Source organism: Myxine glutinosa, chromosome 1 (assembly GCF_964187855.1).
Source record: "Myxine glutinosa chromosome 1, kmMyxGlut1.1, whole genome shotgun sequence".
NCBI classification, from domain to species: domain Eukaryota; kingdom Metazoa; phylum Chordata; class Myxini; order Myxiniformes; family Myxinidae; genus Myxine; species Myxine glutinosa.
The window spans coordinates 184,693,584-184,714,999 of NC_136261.1; the positions used below are offsets into that span (position 1 = coordinate 184,693,584).

At 44.7% G+C, this 21,416-nt stretch overlaps 1 protein-coding gene across 2 annotated transcripts in view; it reads right to left on the minus strand.

Moving 5' to 3' along the window:
* The window catches only part of LOC137431795 (synaptosomal-associated protein 25), a 68,639-nt gene that overhangs the window by 20,143 nt on the left and 27,080 nt on the right, over positions 1 to 21,416 (minus strand). For both annotated transcript variants that reach the window (XM_068123516.2, XM_068123507.2), the window contains exons 5-6: positions 10,066 to 10,183; positions 3,105 to 3,239 (exon numbers count right to left, since the gene is read on the minus strand). In XM_068123516.2, coding sequence (XP_067979617.1) covers positions 3,105 to 3,239; positions 10,066 to 10,183 — 253 coding nt within the window. The remainder of the gene's footprint in view (positions 1 to 3,104; positions 3,240 to 10,065; positions 10,184 to 21,416) is intronic.

Here is a 21,416-nt window from a genome sequence, read left to right on the forward strand (position 1 = left end):
TTAAAAAGAACCCGGGCAACGCCGGGTGCTTTCGGCTAATATATATATATATTGTTGTGGATATGAGAATTGTGTTTTTTTTTTTATTGTGGTAAAATATCACCCTCCTTCCTCCATTTTGTGTATAAAGGTCAAAGGTCGTGCCCGTAGTTATTCCATAAACAATCACGTAGCAAATCATAGATTTCCTCCTTGTTCAGTAGTTATCTCCTTATTATGTGTATTAGATTAAGGCTGTGTCTTCCATTAATTAACACTCCATTGCACCAAATTCAAACAAGGTAGATTCCCTTCACGTTCCCCTTTCGTCAATTGCCAACTGCATTGAGCGGTTTGCTGCATTCTGCTGCTGCTGTGGGGTGGTGGCTGTTTTCGCTGCAAGACTCCATTAGCCACGAGGTCATCTCGGAGCCGAAGGTGGGAGGAGTCGGCCCAGCGCCGGGAACAAGGCGTGGCCTTGCCAACGCCTCCTCTAAGGGCGGGATCGGTGAGCCCTCGCGACCAATCAGGGCCGAGGCGAGCTCACCGATGGGCGTGTCCTGGAGGCCGGCGGCTTGATCGCCCGAGGCGATATATAAACACGCGCGGAAGCCTTTGCGAAGAGTTCGAGAAAAACGGAAGGAAGTTCAAGAGTTGAAGGAAGTTCAAGAGAGTTGAAGGAAGTTCAAGAGAGTTGAAGGAAGTTCAAGAGAGTTGAAGGAAGTTCAAGAGAGTAAAAGGAGTTCAAGAGAGGGAGGGAGTTCAAGAGAGTTCAAGAGAGTCCTGAGAGTTGCGTGAGAGAAAACGGCAGAGCAGAGAGAGAGAACCCGTCACGCCAGACCCCCCCCCCCCCCCCCCCCGCAGCTTTGACTCCACCAAGTAGTGTCGGCTCCACCAGGCAGCTTCGACTCGTTACCCCACGGGAACCAGGATCGGTGGCATCGGTGGCCGTCGAGGACCAGCCCGAACCATCTGCCCCAGCTGAACCTTCCTCTCCTTCCAGTCCTTCATTCCTGCCATTCCATCCTTCTGGGTACGTGAGTTTGTTCTGTGTGTCTTGTCCTGGGGTTGTAGGTAAGACTGCCATAGGTAAGCTATATTTGCACTGTGTCTCCTTGCTTCTTTCTGTCTTTTATTTTATTATCCTTCCTTCTTCCTTGGTTTCTTTAATTGTGTAAATAGTAGTAATAAATTATATTCGTATTTCCAACCTTTTGTCTTCTTCTTCTTCACATCCTTCGTCTTTGTCTTTTCCAGATTGAATACCTGTGGCACGATTTGGCCAACGTTCAGGAATCGGGTCTAGTCATTGTTAATAGTTCGTGCCGCGGTTGCTAAAACCGCTCGGCAATTAACATCTGTCCGCAGTACGACGGGGCTGTGCCACCGGCCTTTCCGGAGGTCGCTGGGCAGTGTCAGGGACCACGTCGGTCAGTTATAGAAGAGGGGATTAATCCCCCCTCTAAGGGGAACCGAGGCCGACGTTGGGTTCCGTAACAATATATATATATACATATATATATACACTCACATACACATCTATACATATATATATATATATAGATACATATACATATATATATATAAATAAAACTTGTCAAAATTCCCAGAAATGTATTTGGCAGTATCTGTGACTTTCCTCCCACTGACCTATAACACCACATACAACCACTGACTTGTGTGCATTTCAGGTGATCGGAGAGGAAATGTAGTTGCTCGTTCTGCATGTCAATCTTAATGTTAAGACAATGGGAAATAGAGAGGAACATTTTCTGCTTAATGGTACTTTTTTTTTTCCTTCAAACATCAAGTAAAATAAAGAAATAAACAAACAAACTTCATAATCGACGAATTCTCCGTTTTTGAAATTTGCCTTTTGTTTCGCTTCAACCAACATACAAATTATGCCATTAGGGAGTGGAGGTTAATTTAACTAAAGGAAGTACTCTTGCCAGTGACATCATATGAAGCACAAATACAAATGTTTTTTACCCCACATGCGTGAAGCGACAAGTGGGGTTAAGCAATTGATTCACTGTGTCTCTTTGGCTATCTATAGATGTCAGTCTCTGGGTCGAGGAACTACTGAATTTCAATTGAATGTTGGATTATGGACACTGCAGGACACGAATCCGAAGACAAACCTTCAGTTTATCAGTTTGAAATTGGTAAAATGTACAGAATCTCTTCCTGATCGTGCATGCACAGAGTAACATACTATTTTCAGTATCTGCCTGTCTAGCAGTCAAACAAAATTGAAAATCATTCCAAACGAGAAATTTACTGTTTTTAGGGACGTCAAAGGACAAAAACAACAGGCACAAATAACTAATTTAACTTGTTAATGTGGTGTTAAAGACGGTGCACGAAGGGCAGTAAACTTTCGAAAATAAGTTTTGTTTTTCTACAGTCCTTAAAACCTTTATTTCCATTGAATTATAGCCTTCAACACTGTAGAACACAGTCGACTTCTTGGCTCTTTGAACAACCTTACATTTAGTTGTACTTGGTAAAATGTTTATGCAGTCTCATGCCCTGGGGGAAGAGTAACTGTGAGATCCAGTATTCAGACAAATATGGCGGTGCCCAGCACTGTTTCCTGAGTGCAACACCTAAAGCAAGTGTTTAAAAGAACCTTCCCCGTATCCCTTTTCTCATAAGTGCACAGGGTAAGGTGTTCTATGAACCCTCCAATCAAAAAACCTGGAATAAATAACAAGACACTTCCAAAGTCACACTTGTTTTGCACACATGACGGGAACACCCCTAAAGTGGCTAAATTGTGTACTTACTGAACGTACTTACTGAACTCAAAACGAGTTATTTGCACCGTTTGTATCATCTGGAATGCGCCTTGTTTGTCTGAAAATTTTCCTGAAACCCCTCACCCCATATTTGATTTTACTGTGGTCCAATCCTGAGGCACTTATATCCTACATTTTCCCCATCTTTGATTTTTCACCCAATTGGCCCCTCTTGGTTTTCAGGCTTGGGTTATATATATGGCACACACACACAATCTTTACCCAATTTTATCCCTTTGGAGTTCATAAAAAAGTTAACTCCACACAATTGCAAAGACGCCGCCGTACAAGTCACATATAACCACGTGGCAACTTACTTACCGCTTGATGTGGGCTCCGCTAACCTGCATCTTCTCTCGCTCATCAGCAACATGAGCCCCTGGCTGGCTGGAAACAACACCGTCCTTTCCACCCCATGTTTTCTTGTATGCATCATTCTTCTCAAAGTTCCGCATTCTGCACCCAACCCAATGTGATACACTCATATTATTCTGCTGAAGTAAACTTGCGAATATAAGCACAAGTTCTAAATTTTTTATATCCATCATTTCTGCCAAAATTACAGGTGCCTTGGTCTGTTGAATTGGAACTTGGATGGCCCTGGGTTTGAGAGATTCCATCCGAGTCCTGGCCCTGCTCATAACCCCGTATACAACTCATCCGTAAGAGATTTTGAAACTTGATTTGAGTTATTGGACCATTTACCTTTAAAAATCACACAGGTGCTTCTTCGGAACCGGCTGCGGATGGCCGCTAGGGGTGAAAATCCTAGATGGCCGCCAGTAGCCATATTGAAAATATAAATTTTGAACCACTCACCATTAGTCCGTGGGCTGAGTAGGGTTCACGGTTCACATGCACCCCCCCCCCCCCCCCCCACAACTTAACTTCCCGGGTATGTCCATGTACCCCCCACCCTAGGGGTTAGGAAAAACCATGTTAACAGAAAGAAAACTCATTCCCTCATAGTTTGACCTCTGGTGACCTCATTAGTGACCTCATTTGCATATAACACATATCATTGCAAAGAGTGTCCCAGGACAAACATTTTGAGGGGTCATATGCAACCATAGGATGACTAGGTAAAAAGTTATGGCCATTTGAATTTCGCCTACCCATAATTTTCGGAAATCACTGACACAGGGGGGGTAACATCAAAATATGCGTGGGAGGTACCTTGGGAATGAGTTTTTTTTCTGTTAACATGGTTTTTCCTAACCCCTAGGGTGGGGGGTACATGGACATACCCGGGAAGTTAAGTTGTGGGGGGGAGTGCATGTAAGCCCTACTCAGCCCACGGACTACATAGAAGTATGTGTAATACCTTGTTTTATGGGTTTTTGGGTGTGGGGAATCCATTTGTGACATAATTTTCATGATTGAAGGCCAAGGTCACATGCTAAGGTCAAGGTCAAGGTCAGAAATCTCAAAAAACGGCCAAAATCGCAGTTTTACACACATCGAGAAGCAGACTATCAAGTATAACTCACTATTTAAAAGTTTATGATGTAAATTATACTTTGCCTATATGATTGCTTTGATGGAAGGTCAAGGTCATGCTCTGGATGTGAAGACCACTGCAATTTTATTACTCATTACCAACTTGCCACCGACTAAGGTTGTTTTATACTCCGCAGGTGTGTAGTGCATATGTGTATCCGCATAGACGTTTCTGATTCTGTCGACATTGTGCTCACTGATCGCCTCTAGTCATCCACTCCGAGTGGTAGGTATATATTATTTTTCACAAAAATTGATTCTTTTCTAGATACAGGGTGTCTTAGAAAAAAACAGAACCAGTGTTATCACAAGTGTTGTTATGCTGATGAACCATACTTTTCAAATCTGTATCAACTTGTGAAAAAGAGGGCCCCATTTTTTTCTGTCTGTGATGATCTGGGGACACCCTGTATATATAGCATGGATAATTGGGTATCCATGACACAAAGTCAATTATTAGCTGTTATTGTACTGTACTAGCATTTTTTTTAGTACTTTTTACAGTGTGTAATAAAAGCCCTCTTGTCTTTGTTCCAGTGTATCCTATATTGTGTCAGTGAGAATGGCGGAGCAGCAGCCAGAAGTCTACTCCTTTGTGTGCACCTGTTGGAGTGCTACTGACGACTGGTATCTCAAAAGAGTTTGATCCCATGAATTGCATCATCTGCCAGCAACCTGGTGATAAAACTACTAAATTAACACAACCGAAAGAAGCTGGTCAAGACAGCATGAAACGTGCTGCGTCAATCAGGAAAGATGTAGTCAGCAAAAGATTGAAAGGAGCAGAAGAGGAAGGTACACCATATGTATATCACAACACTAACAAGTGCTTCAAGTGGTATACTCAAAGGCAGAAATTGAATGCAATGGAACAGGCTAAAGCTGTAGGTCAGGATGAAATGGAAGTGACAAAAACTGAATCTATAAAGCCCATAGCGCTGTTGACTTGGCCGTCGTGGACGAGTCTGTGCCTATTCCACACCAGTTGGACAAGTCCTGGGCATCGTGTCAACAAACAGAACCTACAGCTGCTGGCGCAGGATGTGGGGGAACGAGATCTGCAGGACGTGGTTCTGAGTGGGATGGTGGTCAATGAAGAACTAATATCTGCGAGACTGAAGCTGACTGGATCACCTGCGAGTGACCTGTCACTTCTCAACAACTGGCAGGAGGAGGCAGACTGCCGCATAATATCTCACGTGCATTGGGCAGTTGGAAGGGGCTGTGAGAGAGTGGTTGTGGTGTCTAATGACACAGATACTGTTATCCTTCTCCTGCGCTACATTGGTTTGTTCAAAGGGTGGCTATCTTTATCAAAAACTCTCTTCCTCACTCTCCTTGCACTGCCCTCTCTCCTCCTCACCCCCAGGAGTACCTCTGGCTACGGCTTCCTCTCCGCTCCCACCTTTTGTTCATATGTGTTCTGTACCGTCCCCCAAACAGTGATGACTCCATCTACATTTCACTGTCTGACAACATGGACCAACTTCTATCCACTCATCCCAACTCTCTCTTCCTCATATGTGGTGACATCAATTGTCATCATGCCACCTGGTTGGGTGTGGGTTCCTCTCTCACCAGTCATGGCACCTCAGCAAAGGACTTCTGTGACTCACTGGGATTGACACAATCTGTCAATTTCCCGACCCGGATCTCAGCCAATGGAGTATCTTCTCTTCTAGACTTGGTTATGACTAACTTCCCTGCTAATGTCTGCTGCTCTTCTTCTGCTCCAATCGGTTCTTCTGATCATGTGCTTGTCAAAGTGGACATCTCTCTGGCCATTCTCAGAGAGCCTCCTCAGCGTCGACGAGTCTGGCATTTCACTCAGGCCGACTGGGACGGTCTTCAAGCAGCCATCAATCGTCTGGATTGGTCTCCCATCTCCACTGCCTCCGACATCAATTCTTCCTGGGAATTCTTCCAAAGCAAACTGATCTCTCTCATGCACAGATTTATCCCATCTCGCCTTCAGTTGTCTTACCCTTCCTCCCGTCCATGGTACACTGAATCTTGTGGTGAGGCAGTTGCCCTGAAACAACTTGCCTTTGCCTCTTGGAAGGCTAATCCAACTGAAGGAAATCTCAGTTCCTTCCACCAAGCTCGGAACAAGTGTGTGTCTACCCTCAGGAGTGCCAGGAAGCACTATCTCTCCTCACTCAAGAATGAACTCTCAAACCTGTCTCCTTCCTCCAAATCCTGGTGGCGTCTGGTCAAATCCGTTTCTGGTGTTTGTTCCCCCTCCATCCCCTCCCTTACCTCAAATGGCCACACAGTTGACATCGCACGTGACAAAGCCGAATGCCTCAACTCTGTGTTTGCCTCAAAATCCTTAGTCCCAAACCCATCTCTCTCTGTTCCCACCTTTCCCAGTCGAACCAAACTGCTCCTGGACTCTGTGACCTTCTCTCCTGACAAGGTGGAGGAGTTTTTGTCAAACCTCGACTCTGATTCTGCAACTGGACCAGATGGCATCAGCCCACGGGTCCTAAAATCCTGCTCTGCCGCTCTATCTCACCCTCTCTCTGTTCTTTTCACCCTATCCTTTGCTCAAGGTCATCTGCCAGCATCCTGGAAATCAGCAAACATTACCGCTTTACACAAAAAAGGTGCAAAAACAGATCCTTGCAACTACAGACCAATCAGCCTGCCTTTCACTCACTCACCGCTGGCAGGTAGGTGGTCTTTCTGTCTTCTACCGACTCCTCTCCGGCCTTGCTCCCCCAGCTCTCTCTGTGCTCTGTCCCCCAAATATTCTTACAGGTCGCACAAGATCTGCCAGCCACCCTCTGATGGTTAAACTGCCGAAATCTCGGCTCTCTGCTCACCTTCACTCTTTCATTCCTCTTTTCTCCCGCCTCTGGAACAAACTCCCACACTCACTTCAATCACACTCCTCCCTCCAGGTCTTCAAAACAGCTGTTCACCACCATCTCTTATCTTCCCCCATCCAAAACCTTGATCTTTTCTACCCCCACTAATTCACCCCAGATCCACCTTGTTTGAAATTCCAACTTCTTTCCTGGAAGTCTTGGCAGTGTCCATATGTTTTATACCTCTCCCTCCCCCCCCCCCTTCCCATGCCTCCCCCCCAAAGCCCTCTCCCTCCCACAGTTCTCTCGATGTCTCCATGTCTCTCGGTCCCTGCTCTCAAATGTTGTGTTTGTGTCCTTCCCCCTCTCTCCCCATCTTGTCTACCGCTCCCGATGTTATTTGTTTTGTGTGTCTGTTTGTCTTTCTGTGTGATTAATGTTCGCTCTTTCACGAGCCTCGATCTTGTATATTTAAAAAAAAAAAGAAAAAAAAAAAAAGAGGGTGGCTTGCAGGAGCTTTGGGTTCAGTTCGGGACAGGAAAGAAGCGACGTATGATTCCACTTCATGTGCTGCACCTTAAGCTAGGAGACGAATTATGCCGTGTACTCATCAAGGCGCATGTCACGACTGGGGACTATGCACTGAGCAAGGTGGGCACAAAACATGCAGCACTCGTATGCAGACCTGTAAGGTTTCTCTCCAGCTTTGGAGTCTCCTGTTCTCTCTGAAGTGGACATACATCAGGCGGAACAATACCTCGTCCATGTATGGGCCGGTGCGAGAAGCAAACCCACTGCAACTGCATTTGACCACTTGAGACTCGACATCCACAGGCATTCAGTGGTAGGGCTAGAAGAACTACCACCCACATCCAGCGTCATCCGGGGACATTTGAGGAGGGCATTCTACGTGATCCAGAATGCCTTGACCTTGCTAGCTGATGCCAGTCAGCTTCACCCTATTCATTATGGTTGGATCAACCAAGACGGATCGCTCCTGCCCCTTAAGTCTCTGAAGCCGATCCCCACCAAAATTCTGACCCTGTGTGGCTGTAGTGGGAAGTGTAACTCAAAGCGTTGTTCCTGCAAAGCAGCAGACGTTATGTGTGTGATCTACCGCCATAAGAAGGTTGTTGAGCCCATCTGTGTGAATAAATAAACAAATGCCATGTTCCCACCTTAGCTCTCTCTCGTCTGGGCATCTGACTCATATACCATTCATTTTTAGTCATAATTATAAGGAATATGGCTTATATGCAGGTATTATATGGCACTGTAATGTAGCTTTTTTTTGCTTTTTTTTCAGATTGTGTGTTCTAAAGAATGATTAAAATGTTCCAATTCATAAGTGAACAATGTGTATGCCTACAATATTGTGAGACAAATAAAATGAGAAGTTGTAAAATAAACAAGATTTGAAAAAACTACATGGCCTACACTTATTCCCACAGTCAGTTAAGTTGCAAAACATCAGTAATTGTATCACTCATCAAACTTTGATAGTTTGCTTCTCGATGTCTGTGAAACTGCGATTTGGTCGTTTTTTGTGATTTCTGACCTTGACCTTGACCTTAGCATGTGACCTTGGCCTTCAATCATGAAAATGATGTCACAAATGGATTCCCCAAACCCAAAAACCCATAAAACAAGGTATTACACATACTTCTATGGTGAGTGGTTCAAAATTTATATTTTCAATATGGCTACTGGCGGCCATTCGCAGCCGGTTCCGAAGAAGCACCTGTGTGATTTTTGAAGGTAAATGGTCCAATAACTCAAATCAAGTTTCAAAATCTCTTGCGGATGAGTTGTATATGGGGTTATGAGCAGGGCCTGGACTATCCAGGAGTTTGGTTAAAAAGGAAGACGTCATTGGAAAGAGAGCTCAATATCAAATACCATGAGTTTTATCTACGTCAACTTGAATGTTATCAATTGAAGACCATAGAATTATAACCAGGCTAAGTCACATTTTAGTCATTGTGAGGAAAACGTGAAAAATATTTTGAAAAACGTGAAAAACGTGAAAAACGGGGGGGAAAAAAAGTGACAGCCTGGTTATAATTATATGGTCTTCAACTTATAGATCAAAGGCCAAGCTTTCAGAATATTTCTAGACATTTGTTGAGAAAATTCGCTTTTCTACAACTCCAATTATGAAAAACAATCTTTACCCAATTACCTCGTGTAGAACAAAAGAGAAAAAGTGAGATAACGTGACAATGGGAAACATGCTTCTGATGCACACCTCAATACCTTATTGAAATGCATGAGATAATTGCATTCATGAATGTAAAAAAAATAAAAAATAATGCATACTGAGAAATGACACACTAAAGATTATCCAGTGGCGAGATGAGTCATCCAGCCATGCCAGTGTCATGGTGCATGCAAGTGATACAAAATCCATTTTCCAGCAGGTCGGAGCGAACATAAATGCCAACATTTCTTGAAATTAATCCTGAATTTATTCTCGTTTTCAATCAGCTCGTATACTCTCACTTTCCTTTTCCTCTCATTATGGAACCAAAAACTACCTTTTGGTAAATATCCTCTCACCCCACCTCCATCACAAATCGAGCAGAGAAACCAACTGTAACGTTACAGGCAAACAGGCAAGCTGCTCAGCAATAGCACAAAAGCGAGATGGAGCATGGTAGGCGTGCAGGCTAATAGCCATCACCACCTACTTGGGCCACGAACAGACACAGACAGGCACAGTGCACGGGCCACGTCCCTTCGCTCCCATATGCTGGGCACCACACAGGATAGCTTTACATAGGGAGGCCAACACACGGGCAGAAAGGCAAGCGAGTGTAATCAGAAAAAGGAGAGGGAGAGACGGGTAAGGGAATAATAAAACGACAATATGGAGCAAGGAAGGGGAATAATAAAAACAACAATATGTAACATCATAGCAAAGACTAATTGCACAATGAATATGAAGAGGGTGTAAACAGAGGATATACCTGCTGCAAGGACAGACACAGATGCCACAGCATTTTGACAGATCTGTGAGGTTCTTTTCAGCTTCTTTCATATCCTGGTTTATCTGATCCATGCCTTCCTCAATGCGATCCAGTTGTTCTGTTCAACCGCAAGGGGAATCACGAGTAAAGTATACATTTTGGAGTGTAAATGCACAGAATCTAAGTTAACAATATTTTTGTCTGATACTCAATTTAATTAGCCATAACATTCAATTAATGCGCTTTTATAAAATATTTCATGTTAATTAGGCCAATTTTATTTTTCTTAGGTTTTACAGTTACCAACTGTCGAACCCCATATTTTACAGTTACCGACTATAACCTTATAGGGTGACCCAAATAAGTTCGAATTTTACACTTCAACTACATTTCCTGATTATTTTCTGTTTAAATAGGAAAGAAATGGTATTAATTCACAGAATCCTTGAAATGTTAAAATGCAGAACATGGATGATCATGATGTGCATAAGTCATTTATATAGTAAATTATTTAAGGCCTTTAAACCTGATAGCAATGCACTGCTATTTGCTAATCAATCTATAACCAGAAGGAAATGATGTGCCAGATTCTCACGTCATCCCACATCCCTACCTGTGATCTTTTCTACCTCCATTAACCATACCTAACCCCACCCTCTAAATTGCAAGTTACTGTGTTTCCTCCCTTCTTCTCCTGTTCATTCTTTCCCTTTCTTGTGGTATCCAACTGTAGTCTCACTGTCACACTGTTCCTTTCCATCCATAAATGTTGTGCCACTCCCATTATTGTGGGTAAATGGTATCATTTTACCCTCGGTCTCTGCACTCTTCCATGAGCCTCGTTTTTGTATAAAAAAAAAAAAATTTAAGCTTCATCAATAGATTCCTCAATTTGACCAAACAGAGCCATTGGGATTCTTGAAAGAGAAATCTCCCAATTAACAGTCAAAAGAACATGTCTTGGGAAAATTTCCATCATCCATTATCATATTATCATGAGCTCAGGATTGTGACGACCCAAAAGGTGTGTCCCGATTTGACCCTCGGCCAAAGGCAGAAAATATATCCCGAAACACGAAGATGCTTGTAAGCCAAGCCTTGATATCAGATGATATCGAAGATTGCAGCGAAGGATTGTTCGAATGGTGGAGAAAGCACCTCGATCAACTGCCATACAGATTCAAGCTGACCTTCAGACACAAGGTACGGCAATTTGAACTCACACCATCCGTCACCAACTCAATGAAAGGGAGTTCTATGGTAGGAGACAAAGGAGGACCTCAATGCTGAGAGAGACAAAAGAAAGCACGACTGGAATTTGCCAAAACATACCTGAATGAGAACAGCACTCAGTAGAGAGCATACCTCCGAATGGTTGGCCATATCACTCAATGGTGAAGAATCACTCAAAAAATTAAATAATTCTCACATCCGAATCCATATTATCACCCAAATCGAATAGATTCTTCCTTGTCACACACACAACATGTCCACCAAATTTCGTCCAAATCCATCAACAACTTTTTGAGATATGTTGTTCACAAACAAACAAACAGACAGGGGTGAAAACATAACGTTCTTCCACCTTTGGTGGCGGAGGTAACAAGCCAAAATCCTTCTGGGAGAATGTCCTGTGGATAGATGAAACCAAATTGGAGTTTTTTGGTAAAACACATCATCTCTGTTTAGAGAAAACAAAATGAAGCCTTCAAAGAAAAGAACACCTTCCCTACAGTCAAACGTGCAGGAGGTTCAGTGATGTTTTGGGGATGCTGTGCTGACTCTGGCACTGGGTGTCTTGAATGTGTTTACGGCATCATGAAATCAGGAGATTACAAAGGAATTTTGGAGCGCAATGTTCAACCCAGTGTCAGAAAGCTGGGTCTCCGTCGAAGGTCATGGGTCTTGCAGCAGGACAATGACACCAAACACACTTCAAAAAGCACCCAGTTCAAGACAAAACACTGGACTGTTGTGAAGTGGCCAGAAATGAGTCCAGATCTAAATCCCATTGAACACCTGTGGGGAGATCTGAAAACAGCAGTTGGGAGAAGGCACCCTTCAAATCTGGAAGAACTCTGTATACTCTGAAGAATCTGTTAGCTCTTTCACGAGCCTCGACTCTGTATACAAAAAAAAAAACTGGAGCTGTTTGCACAAGAAGAGTGGGCCAAACTGCCAGTAGAGAGGTGTAGGAAGCTTATTCATGGCGATAGGAAGCGTTTGACTGCAGTTATTTTATCCAAAGGCTGTACTACCAAATATTAAGTCGAGGGTGTCAATAATTTTGTCAATGCCATTTCTTTTTATTTTCTGATTTAAAATATCAAGTTCTGAATCAAAAACAAAGGTTTTATAACATTAACAGTGAAATAAAGAACTGTGGAGACCAAATCATTTTGTCAATTTCAACTTGTTCTTTGAGAAAATTGTGAGTTACTTGAAAAAAGTGCAAGGGTGCCAATATTTTTGGCCACGATATACTGTGTGTATGTATATATATATATATATATATATATATATATATATATATATATATATATATATATATATATATATATATATATATATATATATATAGACATACATACATACACACACACACACACACACACACACACACACACACACACACACACACACACACACACACACACACACACACACACACACACACACACACACACACACACACACAGCACCCGGCATTGCCCGGGTTCTTTTTGAATGAATTCACTACGATAATTCAGCTTTTACTCACGGCCGTAGAAGATTGACGATAATTCAGCTCAGCCTTTAATTGTGAAATGGGCCCAGGTCGGCCGAAGCGGCCTCAACCGGTCTCGCCACCGAGCCTATAACCTTCCAGGGGCCCGTCCCGACATTTTTAGTTCTTTTTGAATGCATTTACTACTATAATTCAGCTTTTACTCGTGGCCGTAGACGATTGACTACTATAATTCAGCTCAGCTTTTAATTGCAAAATGGGTCCAGCCCGGCCGATGCGGCCTCGGCCGGCCTCGCCACCTAGCCTATAACATCCCTGGGGCCCGTCCTGACATTTCTGGTTCTTTCTGAATAAATTCACTACTATAATTCAGCTTTTACTTGCGGCCGTAGAAGATTGATTACTACAATTCAGCTCAACTTTTAATTGCGAAATGGGCCCAGCCCAGCCGAGGTGGGCCTCGACCGGTCTCGCCACCTAGCCTAAAACCTTCCCGGGGCCCGTCCCGACATTTTTTGTATTAGAGGTTTCCTCCTATCTTTCACCTTTCAGGAGATTAGCGCGTGCAAACAAACAAACAAACAAAAACTCTTTTATATATATATAGATATATTATTTGTGACTGATAAAATGTGATCTGCTTCCACATTCGTAGCCCTGTGCGCATTGCGATTATCATGGTTTTTACAGGGGGCAAGAAACATGTCTTCCACAAGCCGAGAGCACAACAGTTCTGAAACATAAATCAGCCTGCTCCCAATCATCAGCAAGGTCATGGAATCGATCATCGCTTCGAATATCAAATCCTTCCTCTTCTCCATTGGCTTGATCTCGGATCATCAATTTGGATTCAGACCAGGTCACTCTACTCTGGACATGCTGCTTCTGCTGTCTCAACAATAGATGGAGGCCCTCAATGCCAAACTGGAAATCAGAGCTGTCTCCCTTGACATAGCTCCTGCCTTCGATACGGTGTGGCACCCCACCCTGCTCACCAAACTCTCCTCCTATGGTATCCATGGAAACCTCCACACATGGCTTGCTGACTTCCTCTCTGGTCACAGTCAACGTGTGGCCCTGAATGGAATTCTTTCATCTCCCCTTCCTGTTCAGGCTGGAGTTCCCCAAGGCAGGGTTCTGGGCCCTGTGCTTTTTCTGGTCTTAATTAATGATCCCTCCGACTCTGGAAAATCCTCTCTATCTCCTCACTGATAACTCCACTCTCTGCCGCACCATATTGCAGCCTCTTCACTCTCTGCAGACCTGGACAATATCACAAACTGGTCAAACAAGTGGAACATGTCTTTCAATCCTGACAAATCTCACACTCTCTTTGCCTCTCCGTAAAAACCGTCGGGCCAACCCTCCCATCTACTTTCTCAACAATCCTCTTCAAGAAGTTCTGTCACTCAAGCTTTTGGATCTCACTATCTGCCATGATCTGTCCTCGGAAAACCACATTTCCAAGCTGGCCTCCAAAGCCAGTCACTGTCTGGGCATCCTCCATCGTGCAAAGTCCATTCTTGGCTCCTCTGAGCTCCTCCCCACATACAAAGCTTTCATCCGCAGCTCAATGGAATATTGCTCTCTCCTCTGGGCTGGTGCTGCTGCCTCACACCTAGCTCGGCTTCACGCTGTTGAAACCAAAGCTTTCAGAATCATTGGTATCTCCCATGATGAAGCTGATTCTAAGGGCATTTCACTCTCTCACCACAGACAGCTTGGTGGTCTTTCTGTCTTCTACCGACTCCACTCCGGCCTTGCTCCCCCTGCTCTGTCTGTGTTCTGTCCCCCAAAATTTCCCGCAGGACGCACAAGATCTGCCAGCAACCCTCTTCTGGTGAAACCGCCAAAATCAAGACTCTCTGCTCACCTTCACTCTTTCATTCCTCTTTTCTCCCGCCTCTGGAACAAACTCCCACACTTTCTTCAATCCCACTCCTCCCTCGAGGTCTTCAAAACAGCTGTTCAATCTTATCTTCCCCCATCCAAAACTTTGATCTTTTCTACCCCCATTAAAACACCCCAAATCCACCTCTTTCAATCTTCAACTTCTTTCTTGAAATTCCTCATTGCGTCAATTTGTTTTATACCATGTACCCCTTTCCCTCCAACCCCCCCCCCCCAACCACCCCCCTCTTCCCAACCACCCCCCTCTTCCCAACCACCCACAGGCCCTCTCTCTTCCACAGATCTACCGAAGTCCCTGCTCTCTACTGTTGTTGTGCTTACATGTTTTCCTCTCTCGACCCGTCTTGTCTTCCGCTCCCTTTATTTATTGTATGTTTTATGGGTCTGTGCCTGTTTTCGTGTGTAATGTGTTAGCTCTTACATGAGCCTTGACTCTGTATACAAAAAATATATAAAAAATAAAAAATAAAATAACCGTACGTTCCGCCAGCCACGCATAAAGCAGCTGGAAGTACGTGAAAAAACATCTTATAAACATAAAAACATCAAAAACAAAAACACAATCTTCCACGAGTCGCACACATAACCTGCCCTTCGCGTTGTCACAGTTTTTCGCATAAATTTCTTTTAGTCGCGCTACAAGCGAGCTGCATGGCCTATAATTCACATTCTCACTATAAACGCACTATTCACACCATTCACTACGAGCTGAGTCACACCATTCGCACTATAAACATAGCTACGCGGCAGGTTCCACCATTCACGCTATAAAGACGCTCCACCATATCTACCAGCTGCTGCGTAAGACATCATCCCCTGCAAGTTACACAATGAAAACGCTTCACTGCTTCTACCATAAGCTGCGTAAGATATTATACCCCACGAGTTACACAATGAAAACGCTTCACCACATCTACTACCAGCTGCTACCAGCTGCTGAATACAGCATCACCCACCAACATCCCCCACAAAGAATGGTCAGAATATGCACCCCTCCCGCAGCTACCCACAAAGCTTGCATCGCATGACTACTTGTGTCCAGCATGTTCTGGGTCTCGATAATTCTACGCGTCCTGGTGCCTTGACGTGTTTTGCCTCTCGCTCCACTCATTGATCAAGCATGGCATGTCCGGGCACGAGTGGATGCATGTCCGGGCACGAGTGGATGCATGTCCGGGCACGAGTGGATGCATGTCCGGGCACGAGTGGATGCATGTCCGGGCACGAGTGGATGCATGTCCGGGCACGAGTGGATGCATGTCCGGGCACGAGTGGATGCATGTCCGGGCACGAGTGGATGCATGTCCGGGCACGAGTGGATGCATGTCCGGGCACGAGTGGATGCATGTCCGGGCACGAGTGGATGCATGTCCGGGCACGAGTGGATGCATGTCCGGGCACGAGTGGATGCATGTCCGGGCACGAGTGGATGCATGTCCGGGCACGAGTGGATGCATGTCCGGGCGCGAGTGGATGCATGTCCGGGCGCGAGTGGATGCATGTCCGGGCGCGAGTGGATGCATGTCCGGGCGCGAGTGGATGCATGTCCGGGCGCGAGTGGATGCATGTCCGGGCGCGAGTGGATGCATGTCCGGGCACGAGTGGATGCATGTCCGGGCACGAGTGGATGCATGTCCGGGCACGAGTGGATGCATGTCCGGGCACGAGTGGATGCATGTCCGGGCACGAGTGGATGCATGTCCGGGCACGAGTGGATGCATGTCCGGGCACGAGTGATGCATGTCCGGGCACGAGTGATGCATGTCCGGGCACGAGTGATGCATGTCCGGGCACGAGTGATGCATGTCCGGGCACGAGTGATGCATGTCCGGGCACGAGTGATGCATGTCCGGGCACGAGTGATGCATGTCTAGGCACAAGTAATGGACTGAGTGATGCGGGTATGAGCGGCAGGTAAGCCATTGCAGTTAAGCAGGGGTTGGTTTGACCACTTCAAGAAGCAGTACGGTCTCCTCGACATCAAACTGTCAGGTGAGCGTGCCTCCGCAGACCAAGAGGTGCACAAAACGTTCCCTGCTCAACTCGCACAGCTCATCGACGAAAAAGGGGACTTGCCAGAGCCAGGAAGACAGCTCTTGATCACACATTTTTTTTTGACCCTGGCCCCTCCACTTCAGAAGCATCAGCACCCTCTCCTGCCTGGCCTGCCTCTCCTGTAGCCCCCTCAGTGCATGACTCACCAGCGCCCTCACCTGCGTCATCTTCAGAGTTCATGGAGTTCATGGAGTTTGCTGGATTTTAATTCTTCATCATAATCATTTGAAAAGTTGCTTGTGTTTGTGTCAATAAAAATAGGACCACTGGGCCTGAAGCTTAACTGGGCCCTGGACTAATGTTGTACACATAGTTTGGTAGCATTCTGACTGGTGTGTCTGGAGAACAAGATTCTTGAAGAAATTTACACGATTTTCCAAAACAATTGACTAAGTCGGCCATTTTGTCACATTTCCATCAATGCAATCAGCATGACCTCCCCAATTTAACATCACTATCCTGGCCTAATGTTGTAACCCAAATTTGGTAGCATTCTGACTGGTGGGTCTGGAGAAAGATTTTTGAAGGAATTTGCAAAGTCATTTTGTCAGGCGAGCATGCCGATCAAAGCCAAACATTAATTTTAACAGACTTCCGGTCATGTGACCGGAACTAGCTTTACAATCCCCGTTACCAGTCAGGAGCAGAACCTTCCTCCCAAACTTCAGCCAGATCGGCCGAGCAATTTGTCAAAAAAAGGCGACGGGCGGACAGTGCAAGATGACAATACCTTATCTGGAATTTAAGTATCAGATTCCCTAAGAATTTGAAACAGTACCTGCTGTTTTAGTTTTACGGTACAGTTGGTTAAGCACTTGGAATAAACTGTAATCACATTCCTTCAATAAACATTGGAAATGGTACTTGGTGTTGTCGTTTTTTTAATGAAAATGTAATCATGTGCATTCGTGGCCGAAGTTCTTATAAACTTTTAAAAGTTTCCCCTATGAATCACAAACCGCCAGGAACCTATCCCCTTTTCCCCATTGAAACAATGCCCCCACATTCACAGCATTTTCCAGAAACGTATCCCGTCAAAAAAAAAAAAAATATATATATATATATATATAATGTGGCAAAGCATTATATATTGAAATAAAATACAAAAGAAAAAACCCATCAGCAAAACAAATAAATAACCAACATAAAATACTTGGCAATTCTCAACATCATAACAGTGTTTATTAGCTGGGCGGCTTAGCTAAAAAATTCGGATCGATTGTGCCTTTTCCCTTAAAAGCATGAAACGTGGCACATGGCTAGAATACCCGAAAAGAAAGATTTTTAGTCCAGGGGGCATCCCCAATTTCACCCCATATGGCGGCCATCTTGAAATCCAAGATGGCCGTCATACAAGACCTATTTTGATGAATATCTCCATAATTAGAACAGATATCAAAATGGTTGAAGTGCCTATACCTACATTTTTAGGGTCTAGGAATCCAATGGCAACATAAAATATTCAATAGTATATGGCATACCATGCCTGCATACCTGCATACCTGGCATACCTGCATACCATGCTCACAACCTGTCTCAGTCAACTCGACCAACATCTGTAACGGCTCTAATGCCGCTGTTTCATGAAAGTGCACACACTGTGGCCATGATAAAACACTCCATGGATGTCATTGGGAGTGCCGTGCAACATCTAAATCCAGGACAGACTCCTGTCATTGCCCTTGATCAACCATTATTTGCAATTGCAAAACAGATTCAATGGAAATGGCATGAGCAATATGGAGAGGACAGATTTGTTCTGCTATTCGGAGGATTGCACTTTGAAATGACTGCACTGAAGACATCGGGTGACTGGTTATCTGGAAGCGGCTGGGTAGAAGCATTGGTGCAAGCCAATATTGCCTCAGCGGGAAGTGCAGATTCTTTCCTGCGAGCTGCACATGTTTCACGCTCGCGCAATGCCCATCAGGTGACAGCTGCAGCCTTGCACATACTGCAGCATCGGGCATACAATGACTATGCAATAGAAGCTGAGACGAAACTTTCATTTACTGATTGGTGTGGCAAAATGACTAAGGAACACCCACAGTTCCAATACTGGAGTCTCACGATGGCATTGGAGAACAGCATCCTGACCTTTGTGCGCTCATTGAGGGAGGCTGACTTTGAAATGTACTTAGATGCTTTATGGGAGCTTCTTCCGTGGTTCTTTTCTCTTGACCATACGCACTATGCAAGATGGGTCACAGTCCATTTGCGTGATATGATGGACTTGCACAAGACACACCCTAAAGTTCTGGATAATTTCCGAGCTGGCATGTTCACGGTACAAAAGACCCAAGGCAAATTTTCTTCAATTGCTACAGATCATGCACATGAACAGAACAATGCACGTATCAAGGGAGATGGAGGAGCTGTGGGTCTGCTGGACAATGCCCATGCTCTGCAAAGATGGATGGTTGCAGGTCCAGAGGTCTCAAGGGTGATTGATGAGTTTGAGACTGCACAGGAGCAACATGAAAGCAAAGCACCATCACTGCATCATGATCAGAATAAAAGCACCCAGATGACCTTTGACAAACATGTCAGATCACTTGTATCAGTTATCGAGGAGCTAGGTAATCCATTTCTTGAAGAAACCGCTGACCTTTTGGTCCTTGACACAAAGGATATAGCAAGTGCATCAGTCGTACAAAGTGTGAAAGACGTGCAGAAAGTGGGAAAGGAGGCTCTGGAGTCATTTGTGCAAGAGAGGCTGATTGAACGCTCAAAGCCTTTGAATGATGTCGTCCCACGCAAAAAGTTACCTCTGTTTGGCAGCTCATCAGTAACAGACCAGCTGACAGATAAACACAAGGTAGCCTCATTGAAGAGTGATGTTCAACTGTTTTCTCGCCTCTATATTGCCTGTCAAACCCGCGAGGGAAACCTGGATGAATTTTTCCGTCATGAAAATCAATCTTTCCCTCCATCTCTGTCCAAGGATGGGAAGCTTCGACCTGGTACAAAGAGCGACCTTTTGGACTGCTTAGAGGAACTTTCACCATCAAGCACACAGATGCCAGAGGTGACATGTGTCATACTTGACGGGGCAGTAATTGTTCAAAAGCTAAAGCCTGATGTTGGCACAGTCAAAACATTTGGCGAATATGCCGAAAAGGTCTTCATCCCATTTGTTTTCTCACAGTACAAATCTGCAACCCGACTTGATCTGGTGTGGGACCGTTACCTACCCGACAGCCTTAAGAGCATGACCCGTGAAAAGCGTGGCAAGGGGGTTCGCCGACGAGTAGATACCTCAGTTGCAATTCCTGGACAATGGCAGAACTTTCTTCGAGTTGATGAAAACAAGCGTGAACTCTTCAGCTTCCTTTCCAATGAAACAATTAAATCATTTGAAGACCAGCGCAAGGAGCTAGTTGTCACACTTGATACAGAGGTTCTTACTGCTCCACCACGCATTGATCTAGAATCACTCTCCCCGTGCACTCAGGAAGAGGCAGATGGTCGGATGTTCCTACATGCTGCTGATGCAACACAGAGAGGGCATAGTAAGGTCCTCATACAAACTGTGGACACAGATGTTGTCGTGCTTGCAGTTACAGCATCCCAGAAGCTTTCAGTGATGATATGGTTACAATTTGGGACAGGCAAGAACATGCGATTTATCTCTGCACATGATATAGCCACAGCTCTTGGCCCTGAGAAATCTAAAGACCTCCCTATGTTTCATGCACTAACAGGGTGTGACACTTCTTCAGCATTTAATGGGCGTGGAAAGGTAACTGCATGGAATGTGTGGGAATCATTCCCTGAGCTCACAGAGGTACTAGCAGAAATTTGCCACCAGAGCACAGAGATAACTGAAACCTGCATGAACGTCATTGAGAGATTTGTTATTCTGTTGTATGATCGCACAAGTACTGCTACTGACATTAACATTGTACGAAAGAAACTGTTTGCAAAGAAGGGCAGACCTGTGGAATCAATTCCACCAACACATGATGCCCTTGTGCAGCACGTAAAGCGGGCAGTATACCAAGGCGCACTATGCTGGGGACAAGCATTGCATGCTAAGCCTGATCTACCAAGCCCCACTGAATGGGGTTGGCAAAAAACGTCTGCTGGCCAGTTCAAACCAATATGGACAACACTTCCAGAGGCTGCAAAGATCTGCAATGAACTTAAGTGTGGGTGCAAAAAAGGATGTACTGGTCGTTGCCAGTGTAAGAAAGCTGCACTTCCCTGTACTTCTCTCTGCGCATGTGATGGAGAATGCAGCAAAGATTAGAAAACCACAAGATGGCACAGTTACAGTCTGCGATGTCATAGACACTTTTAATCACTGAAGAATGCCAACCTGTTAAGAGTATTTATATGCATTCCCAGTATGCATGATACTATGCAAAATTAATATTTTCATATGACTGCTTAATATTTTATGTTACCATTGGATTCCTAGACCCTAAAAATGTAGGTGTAGGCACTGCAACCATTTAGATAGCTGTTCTAATTATGGAGATATTCATCAAAACAGGTCTTGTATGATGGCCATCTTGAATTTCAAGATGGCCGCCATATGGGGTGAAATTGGAGATGCCCCCTGGACTAAAAATCTTTCTTTTGGGGTATTCTAGCCATGTGCCAAGTTTCATGCTTTTAAGGGAAAAGGCACAATTCATCAGTTAAGCAGCCC